Source organism: Gavialis gangeticus, unplaced genomic scaffold, assembly GCF_001723915.1.
Source record: "Gavialis gangeticus isolate Ggan-Ray unplaced genomic scaffold, GavGan_comp1, whole genome shotgun sequence".
NCBI lineage: Eukaryota > Metazoa > Chordata > Crocodylia > Gavialidae > Gavialis > Gavialis gangeticus.
The window spans coordinates 73230606-73241239 of NW_017729022.1; the positions used below are offsets into that span (position 1 = coordinate 73230606).

At 42.9% G+C, this 10634-nt stretch overlaps 1 protein-coding gene across 1 annotated transcript in view; it reads left to right on the top strand.

Moving 5' to 3' along the window:
- Positions 1 to 4486, top strand: part of LOC109296411 (poly [ADP-ribose] polymerase 12-like) — a gene marked incomplete at its 5' end in the record, with an annotated part of 34460 nt that extends 29974 nt beyond the window's left edge. Inside the window, 3 exons of the mRNA XM_019515825.1 lie at positions 775 to 905; positions 1670 to 1821; positions 3517 to 4486. Coding sequence (XP_019371370.1) covers positions 775 to 905; positions 1670 to 1821; positions 3517 to 3827 — 594 coding nt within the window. The remainder of the gene's footprint in view (positions 1 to 774; positions 906 to 1669; positions 1822 to 3516) is intronic.
- Between the last annotated feature and the right edge of the window lie 6148 nt (positions 4487 to 10634).

A 10634-nucleotide genomic window follows, 5' to 3' on the forward strand; every position in this document is an offset into this window, starting at 1 on the left:
GGGTCAGGACACAAATTGGTCCTGGTACAAAAAAGGTTGTGAACCACTGCTATAATGCATGTTCTGTGGAGATTTAAGGGCATGGGCACACATATTACAACAGGTAAACAAGGCTGCAGAATCACAGTACATCATCTGCCTTCTAGAAAATGAAAACTAACCCATGAGATCTTATTCCTACAGAAGAGCGCCGGGCTGCTGCAGGTTAGCTTTTATTTATGGTGGGGTGAGACTGTGTATACAGCAGTTACTGCAAAGTAGCTGATTCTCTATAAATCTCCACCCTTGTTTATCTCAGGCTAACTTGTGTGCACGCACAGCCGTCCCAAGGAGTGTGCGGGGCCCAGGGCATAGCAACCTGTGTGAGGCTGGGAGCTGGTGAGCGGCTGGAGTGGAGGGAGGGCAGGTGGCAAGCAGCCGGAGCGCAGAACCAGCGGCATGCAGCGAGGCCTGTACGGCACTGTCCATGGGGCCCCCCAAAGTGCGGGGCCCGGAGTGGTTGCTCTGATTTGTGCCCCCCTAGGGACGGCCCTGTGTGTGCTTGTGGCCTGAAAAATAAAACAGTTCTGTGCCTTGCTGCAGGAGAGGTTCTTTCTGGTTGATGCAGTGACTTCTGGCATGGGTTAGGCAGAGTTTCAGAGGAAAATAGATTTTCTAAGTAAAAAGTCTGCAGTCTCTGATATCGTACAAAAGAAACACTTTATGTGCCTCAGCCACTTGTTGCGTTGTGGTTCTGTGAAAGATGTAAGGTTTGTTCTTACATTTTTCTTACAGCTTATCAAACTTCTAAGTTCTTCGGAGGAATACAAAAAAATCCAGACAGACTTTCAGCGCACAATGCCCAAAACTGCCATTTTGTGCATCCAGAGAATCCAGAACCCATCTCTCTGGGAATTGTATCAATGGTATGTACAAAATACTGCCCTAGTAGGTTTTGTGTAGTGGATTTTTTTCTTTGCTGTTATGACTAATTCCTACATACAATGCAATTATGCAGCTAAATATGTCTGCATTTTTTAATTTGCTGGACTGCTCAGTTTAACTGCCTTGCTGCAGTCAGTATCTAAATGAAGAGCAGTTGGCTGAAGCAGGCAAGATGGAAGTGTTCTGATATTCAGAGGCCTTTGGGCTGTTGCCTAGTTCCTGACAGAGACCGCCTCTCCCTGTAGCCTTGGTGTCCCATGATAGCTGCATTCCACAGGAATTATGAAGCACTGAAGCAATAACAGAGATGTGCAAGTTAAAATGCCATTACTTGCATGGGAACTGAGCCCCAATTAGAATGACCACCAGCCTCCAGGAGCTCAAAGCAAAATGCAACTCATTTTTATGGCATTTCCTTCAATAATAGATATACGTGATCAGACGCATTTAAAAAAAATCTAGCTATTTCTCCTTCAGACTTGCATATGAGGAAATCAATTCTATTCTTAAATGCTTGGGAGGTACTGGATGGAATGGCAGTCATAGATGGGTAAATCTGAGTACGAGCCTTTTGAAAACATTCATGTGGATAGTTGCTTAATAAAATAAAGTATATTAAACTTTTTAACAACACTTGATTGCTTTGCATCAGTGGGCACAAACAGCCTCTGAACTTAGTGGAACCTGCTTGGCTAGAATAATCTGACTTTCCACTATAGCACCATGACAGTGCTGCTTGTTACAGGCAGAAAGAACAAATGCACAAAAGGAACGCAGGGAAAGCTGTGGCCGAGAAGCTCTTATTTCATGGGACCAGTAAACAGTACGTTGATGCCATATGTCAGCAGAACTTTGACTGGAGGGTCTGTGGCCTTAACGGTACAGTCTATGGCAAAGGTAAGTCCCAAGTTTATTCTTCTGTTAACCTTGGCTTGAAGAAAACTTCCTTCAGAAAAACAGTAGCTACAGCAAAAATGTGAACTCGAGGATGTCAGGGGAAAAAGACACTCACCTGAGTTAAGTGTTACAGGGAAAGCTTCCTGTTGCTTGAGCTGCTGCCACCCTTCCACAAATTAGCTGTGGAGAACAGTGTATGGATGGGCAGGGGGTTGGGGAGCACTCAGAACAGTCATTTTGCATGACACACAAGACAGCATCTGAAAATAAACTGGTCAGTATCTTCTGGGTGCAGCATTGGCACTCTTCCCTCTATACCAGAGGTATAAAACTTATTTGGCCCATGGGCTGAATTAGGGAACTGGGTTTAGTTTGTGAGATGGATTGGGCCCACAAACCAACCCTGTGCTGGTGGAGGCACTGCATGTAGCATAAGCCGTGGACTGGCTGTGTGCTGTTTGCAGCATGCGTGCAGGCTCCAGGCCTGTGTACTGTATGCAGCATGCACTGCTTTTGTGTGCAGTGTGTGCGGCCAATCTGGAGCACATGCTAAGCACAGCACGTGGAGCCAGTCTAGGACATGCACTGCATGTGATGCCCATGCTGGACCAGCTGTGTTCACTAGAACTGGCATGTACGGCCAGTCAGCGGGTCTGATACAGACTGACCCTGGATCCAGCATATCGGGTCAGTCCAGAGTGGGTACCACATGCAGCATGTGCCCCAGACCAGCCTTGCACTGTGTGCAGCCCATGCCAGACAGGTTTTGCCTGTTTCATGCAGCACACAGGGGTGGGGCCAGTGCATGCTGCACTACAGGTTGAATCGGGCCCACAAGCCATATCTTTGACATCTCTTGGCTGCACTATTTGGGAGGTCACTGAACAGTTGCTTGAGAGAGAGCATGTTGTGCTGTTGAGAAGTATGGAAGTGAGAGGAGTTAGGAAGAGCATGGAAAAAACTCTTGCATTGCCATTTGTCCTTTGGGTAGGGTTGAGCCCAGTGCAAACCACAGATTACTCAGCATTCATTAAGGAAGCCATCACTTCCCATGTCAACACCACATGCAGCCTGTCTTTCCTGAGCCACAAGAGAAAATGATAATGTGCCTTGTGTCTGATGCTTTGAAAGCAGCTGGCCCTAAATATTTCTCCCCTCGCTGGAAATGATCTCTCATGCCTTACTCCTTTTTACTTTTTAATGCAAGAAACTACCACATGAAGTGGAACAAAATAGACTATAGTTTTTTTAAAACAAGTAATGTAGCTGATCAGAGCTCGCCCTCCCCCCTCTCTGCCATCGGTTGTTTTGCATATTAGAACATTGTGGAAACAAAAGGTTTCTGTTTTAAATCTCTAAAAGGTTACTCACAGTAGAGAGTGAGTGGTGAGATGAGGAGGTGGAGATACATGGGCAAAAAAGTATGCTCTTATGGAATGAGAATGGAAACATGCTCTGTTGTTACTGTCCTTCCTGTGTGGTGAAAGATCAAGTTGTGATCCTAGTTGATGATTGTATCAGAAAAGATGTACACCACATTTGAGTGCCTTGAAAAGGCTGTCTGCAAATTTCTTACCAGTAAACATTTTGCTGTTATTTGTGTGCCCCCCCTCCCCCATTTGAATTTCTAGTGCTTGTCTTGCAACAGGGCATCAATCTTAACTAACTACACCTTTGCTTGTGTGTCTGTTGCAGGAAGCTACTTTGCAAGGGATGCATCTTACTCTGATAACTATAGCAAGAGTGAGCACAACGTCAAGACAATGTTTCTGGCACGGGTGCTGGTGGGGGAGTTCACCTGTGGTAACTCTTCCTATCGTCTTCCTCCCCCCAAAAGTGGTCAAAACAGTTACTATGATAGCTGTGTGAATAGCATGAGTAACCCATCTATCTTTGTCATCTTTGAGAAGTACCAGATTTATCCTGAATATCTGATAGAATACACAGACCAGCCATTGGCAGCGAAGCCATTAAGTGTTTATTCATTCAGTTCATATTTTCAATAGGATTTGTTTAACTGAGAGTGCCGTCTGTCAGAAGTGGGCTTGGTAGCATTACTAAACATTAGGGCCTTGTTGCATGTTAATTTCAGGCAGCTCCTGGAGCTCTTAACCTCTGGATTGTCCACACATGAACACCTCAAACTAGTTTTAAGCACGCTTTAAGCGGCTTAAAGCTATGCCACTCTTAGGGCAGGCTTCTCTCTCATCCATGTCAACCAGCTCATGTTCCCTTAATGTGTGGCCACTCCCTACAGGTGAGCTACCCAAGTTACAGCCCTCCAGGATCACAGGATGCATTGCCTCCCCTCCCCCCCATGTGGTCAAACTTTCTTCCCCCTGAACTCTTCTGCCCAGGGGTGCAAGCTTGCAGAGCACTTGCCAGCTAGCCAGGTTGCAGGGCATGAAGGGATCCAGGTGTGGGGTTTACAGGGCATAGGGAGGAACAAGGCAGGGAGTGTGATTGGGTCACCATGAGCTGCAGTTTCCTTCCCAGGACAGGGACAGTAGCTCCCCTAAAAATGCCTTTCCTCACCTCTCCCACTTCCCAGCCACCCCCAGAAGCACTTCAGCACCCCCTAGAACCCAATCCCAAATCCCATTGTATTAAAACATAAGACCTTCTTTAATTTACTTCCTCTTCATTTAATTTTTTTTTATTTTTTGATTTTATCCTTCCCTGGCTGACTTCATTTCACCACCCTTCCCCCGCCCTCATTTCCTTTCCACCTCCCATTTTCATTACCCAGCTGCAGTCCATTAACTCTGCCTCCCAGCTTCATTTTCCTGCCTCCCCCCAGCCCATCTCCCCCCTGCCAGCAGGGATGGAAGCCTGTCCTGGTTCACCAGCCCTGCAGTGGCAACTCACAGCTGTAGCTCCTAGGCAGGCCCCTGCTCACCAGCCCTCTAGTGACCAGCTCAACATGTAATAAGACCCTTCTTCGCTCCACAGTCTCCTAAGTAACGTACAGTACTTTATAACATAAAGGACGTTTTAAGAATTTGAAAAACGTATCTTAGTGGGGTTACTTCATTTTCTCTACTTAGCTGGGGGTTATAAATCTTCTTGGCATTCACTTGATTCTTGTAAGGGGACATGAAGAAACAGAATAACAGTTGGCTGTACGACTCTTAACATGACTTATTTTTAATGCTCTGTAGTCCATTTTTATTAATTCTCAGGAAGGGAAGTCAGATGTGTAGTAAGCAGCAGGAGCAGAATTTGCACAAGCCATTTTTTGGCAAGACATTTCTTTACTTCCATAGAAATGGTTTTGCCCACAGAGTTGCTGTGCACTGTTGCTTCCACATCAGGGTGACCTGCTAACATGCTCTGCTACTCTGTGGGGTGTTTCTTCTTAATACCTTGTGCTTGCCAAGGTGTAAATGTGTGTTGTAAAAATAATGCAGGGAGTCATAAAGAACATGTCATTTCATTAACTATTAGTGCTATCAGCAATCTGACTCGACCTTTGGGATGCTAATAATGAGTGAGGTTTTTTTTTGTGGTTGGAGCATCAACAGTGTGGCTGTGGTCTGTCCTCACTCTTGCCAACACAGCTATTTCAGACAGCACAACTAAGAACTTCCCTTTCATACTTTATTCTCATGTGGACCAAGCAATTCTGCAGTAAAAACTAATGTGGAATATAGTTTCTGTTCTTCTCCTTTCCTAATGAAAGGAGGATCTTTAAGGTAAAGATTGTGGGGAACCAAAGGTGTAAGTTGTTGGCCCTATAATTGGGACACGGTAAACTATTTTTGTTGATCTACAAGAAAGGATAGAGTTGAGTTGGGTTTGAGTCTGTCTCTCTCTCTCAGGGTTGTATTCATTCCTGTATGGTTAACAGGAGTCAAAAGCAATCAAAGGTCTGTTGCTGAAGTAAACAGTTCCACCCTTTGTGAATGTAAGAAACAGAGACTATGAACCTTCTGTTCACAAAGTTGAGACTTCAGAAGACAGCTGCACTTCAGAGCTCCACTCCTTTTTGGGAGGTCTTCCCTTCTCCATCTGCAGTCCAATGCAAATTGCAGTCTGGATTTTTAATTACAGCCAAGAAAGTGAGGGGAGCAGGAAGAAGCATTTGTGGTAGTAAATCTCTACAAAAGTCTGCTCTGCAGTGTGCCAAAAACAAAGCTAAAAAAGCCAAAAAAACCAGCTCCCCAAATACCCCCAAATCACACACAAAAAAAAAAAAAAACCTCAACAAAACAAAAAGAAAGCAACAAAAACCTGACATAACCCTGAAGAAATTCTACTTACGTGTACAGCTTCTGTACTTCTAATTATTTTGTCCTCTGGTAAAAGTTGCTCACCAGAAGCCAAGTGGTAAAGGTGGAAAGGAGCGAAGGGATAATAAAGATAGCTCATCCTTTTCTGTTGGTAACGTTGTCAGACATATATAAAATAAACTGTAGAACGTAATGCTGTGCTAATGTGCTATTTCATTAAATAGGCCCTGCTATAGTTCATAAGCGAACAAGAATTAAGGATGAACCACTCAAGCTTTTCAACACTTTCACTGTCTATCTACATTTTTGTTCAGGCGGGAGAGAATGTATTGTGGCATTTACTGGAAACTCAAGCTGGTGTGTACTTCAGTAATTAATTACTGTGATTATAGAAGTGAAACTTAACAATTGTGTCACTTGTAAATACAAGGCTACTGCTTAATCATCATTTTTCCTCTTCGAAATTGATGCAAGTGACAATGCTTTGGACTACAAGAAGTGTTCCTCCAGTTATAGCAGTTGCATCGGCTAGTTGTGTATTTCAAGTGCCTTGGAATTTCCATGTTTTAAACAAGAAAAAATTAACTGGAAGTTATTTTGAAACTCTTTTAACGTGTGAAGCTGAAATCAAATTTTTTATTATTCTCAACTATATGCCTTGGCTCTTTGGCAGCTAGAATGTATGACATCTTTTTTAATGGAAACTATTAAAGAATTTTGCCTGAAAAATGGGCCAGGTTAAAGTTGTTCATTATTTGTCAACTGTCAGCAATCCTGCTTTAAACAGGAACACAGAGGACCATATGAGTGGACACTTGTCAGTGTATGTGGTAAGTAGCAGTTACATAATGGATATGATTTAATGCCTTTCATGGGGTAAAAAGAGAAGTTTTGTATTGCATCTAGTACATGTACTGGGGAGTTGTTTGTTTGTTTGTTTGTTTCAAGTACTGCAGAATAGCCAGGCTCTACCTGCATTCTAGATGCACTTTTTCGTACTTCACAATTGTCTCCATTCACTGGTTGGTCTTCTTTGGATGCATTTTTGGTGTTCAGACATTATAGAGAACATGGATTTAGCCACAACTAATAGGATAAATTCTGATCAAGATCTTTATTTATACTTGCTAGAAAGTTATGGTCAGTATTAGATCATAAATGTTCTCATACTTGTTTAAATCCAGTCAAGTTTTTTTAACACTCACTGAGCACATCTACACAAGACACTTATTGCACAGTTGACTAATTAGCTGCACAGTAGATGTCACATATCTACATATGTGCCTCTATTAGGCTGGAGTAAACTAATTTACTCTGCAGCAGGGTAGTACTTGTATTTCTCCAGCTGTGGAGTAAAAAACTCCATAGCACTGCATGTGTAGATGCTGCCCTGGCTGGCTACAGCATGAGGGTGCTTCATTGTGGGGGCTGCCTGCTTGCTAGTCCTGCACTGGAGCACCCTCCTGCCCCAGCCAGCCCCTCCACAGCACGCTGAACCAGACTGGAGCAGCCCTGGGCTGGCAGGCTGATTTCCCTGCACCCTCCGCTGGGTTCCGTGCCAGCTGGGACTGCTCCGACCTGGCTCAACATGCTGCAGTCTTAAGTGCACTTGTAAATGTGTGCCTGGAAGCAATAAACTCTGGTGCGATAAGCACCACAGTTTATTGCAGTGCATTAATATGCATGTGTAGACATGTCCACTGAGAGACAAGTGACTGAAAAAATTAGATAAAAATAAATCAATTTAAGCCACTCATTTGACATTTCAGTTTACGTCCAAATAGTAAATTACACACGGAGGAAACCACTTGAATAATTATCCTGCTGTAGTGTCTGCAATTCATGTAGCATCAGCAAATTGGGTTTTTTTTTAAATTTCTATACAAAAGGAGAGCATTATGTGAAAAAGGTTTTTTAAAACTTCCCTGAGGTAAGATTATTTATTTTGGAAGGAGAAGAGTGGCAGTGGTTCTAGATAGATTTGTATGTATTAAGGGAAGATTCAGTTTCAGAATATACACAAATAAAGGGACAGTGTGAGGTTAAAACTTCTAAAAGTTTTCTTGGTGACTCAGTATTGGAGCCGGCTGAAAACTTTCTCGCCCAGAATAGTTTTGTTGACTATAGGTTTGCTTTTTGCATGAGAAGTTTTAAAACAAAGTTTCCTTTTTCAGTTGTACTAGTTTTCAAACCACAGGGTGTGTCTACATGTCCATTAATGTGCCATTGCTACTGTGCATTAAGTTTAGTACCTCTAATATGAGGTAATAATACATAAATGCACAAGAGCTGACGCTAATGGACAGTAGCAATGGAGCACAATCTTTTTGTGATGCTTCATGTGCAGTAGACTAATTCTACTGTGCATTGGCACATTAGCATGCTTTTTGCCATGGTGCTCTAATGTGCAGTAGAATTAGTCTACTGTGCATTAATCATCTTGTGTAGGTGTGCTCCGTGAGAAGTTCTGGATATTCAGCTCCTTTCTCCCTGCCTCTTTTTGCTAGTGAATAAATGGAATAGAATGCTGTGTCAGTTTTGTTTCTTCTCCCCTTCCCACTCATGGGTTTCCTACACTTTTCTCCTGTTGGACAAGTTGTAGCAGCAAAAGGAAACCTTAAGCATTAAATTTGCCACTGCATTTTCAAAAGCTGAGGAAACTTGTGCAGGGGGAAATGACAGGCTTTTCAGCTGACTGATTTTGCTACTTCTGCATTTTTTCTGACCTTCTAACTGCTAGAAATAGCAGTCAGCTGTACTTTGGGTTCCTAATAAACTTTTTTTTCTGTCAAGCTGTTATGAACTACAGAAGCCTGTGTACAACTGATGCCATTGTAATTGGACTTATTTTTGTAAATTGTAATTCTAACAACCTAAAATTTAGGTTAACATGGACTGCTTTTGAGTGATAAAAGTATCCCTTGAATATTTGGGTCAAGAGTGATTGAGCATAAGCAGTGAAACAGGAATGGTTAGGTTACATGGGAGGAAAAATCAGGCACAACATTTATCTTTTTTTCCCTAGTGTGATAGTAGTGTAGCGCACAGGACAACCAGACAGGTTCGGATTTAAGACTGACCTGTTGTGGATATTAGACACAATGTTTTAGCTTTACAGTGATACTTTTTGCATATAGGTATTTGATAACACAGCCATATCCTAACAGTAAGCAAAATATCACTGTGGGTGGGAGAGACAGTGAGCATTTTGTTTTGTGTAGCACATAAGTTTGACACCTGTAGCCTGGGCATGTTCTGAGACTAGGCCCTGTGGAAAGGGCAGCATTGTGATATTTTCTGGCAGTGACTGCATTGGAAGAGGGGAATGGGAGAGTCCACTTCCAGTGGATATTAGGACACATGCATCCACCTTCAGAAGATGGAAACAAACCCAGAAGGTTGTCTCTGGCCTGAGGTTGAAAAGATCAAAAAAGTATGAAAGTGGAGATAACAGCAATGTTGGGTGGCTCTACTTAGAGTATCTGAAGCAGGGGTGGGCAAAATGCGGCCCATAGGCCGGATACGGCCCGCCAGGCCATTCTATCCAGGCTGCAGGGCCCCTAAAAAATTTAGAAAATTAATATTAATCTGCCCCTGGCTGCCTGTCATGAGGCCCTCAATGGCTTGCCAAAACTCAGTAAGCAGCCCTCCACCTGAAATAATTGCCTGCCCCTGATCTGGAGGCTAGATAAGTAGTTTGTGGCCAGGTAGTTATGCATCCATTTTACCAGCAAATATTCTTTGAAGCTGAACAGCAATGGGCCTGCCTCTTGTTCACAAGTTTTGTACATGGTTTCCAAGGTGTCTTCTTCGTTTTTAAAGTAGAATGATCACTGTGGTTATTTGATTGCTTACTCTCAGAAACGACTGAGGAAAATCCTGTTGATGGTTTCAAGACAATGGTGGAGAGGCAGGAAGTGGAAATATTAGAGCCTTTAATGTCTGACCAAACATTAGCAGGGCGGTGACAAAACAAGCTATATTGCTTTGTTCTATATCACTGCCTTCATTAGTTGACCTTAAACATTTTCAACCCCGGTGTTTTAAAGGCACAGTGTCACCTAAAATTTAATGCTAAACCAATATGTGACATAAAACATTTATTTTGTGAAATGACTACAGAAAACTTGCAGTGTAAAACAAGGCAAAGGAAGTAACATTTCACATTCTTGATTAAGAGTAATTTTAAGGCATCATCCCCCACTACCCCAGGAACAGTGTTTCCAAAGCAGCAGATTACAAATGTTTTCTGTCCCAACAGTTGCATAAAAGTACCATTTTTTTACATGGACAGCTCTGTGACGAGTGCAGGTACAGGCATACCTCGTTTTATTGCACTTCACTTTATTGCGCTTCGCAGATATTGCGTTTTTTACAAATTGAAGGTTTGTGGCAACCCTGCGTCGAGCAAGTGTATTGGCGCCATTTTTGGAAGTTTGGAAGAAGTTGATTCCAACCCTCATGGATGACTTTGAGGGGTTCAAGACTTCAGTGGAGGAAGTAAATGCAGATGTGGTGGAAATAGCAAGAGAATTAGAATTAGAAGTGGAGCCTGAAGATGTGACTGAATTGCTGCAATCT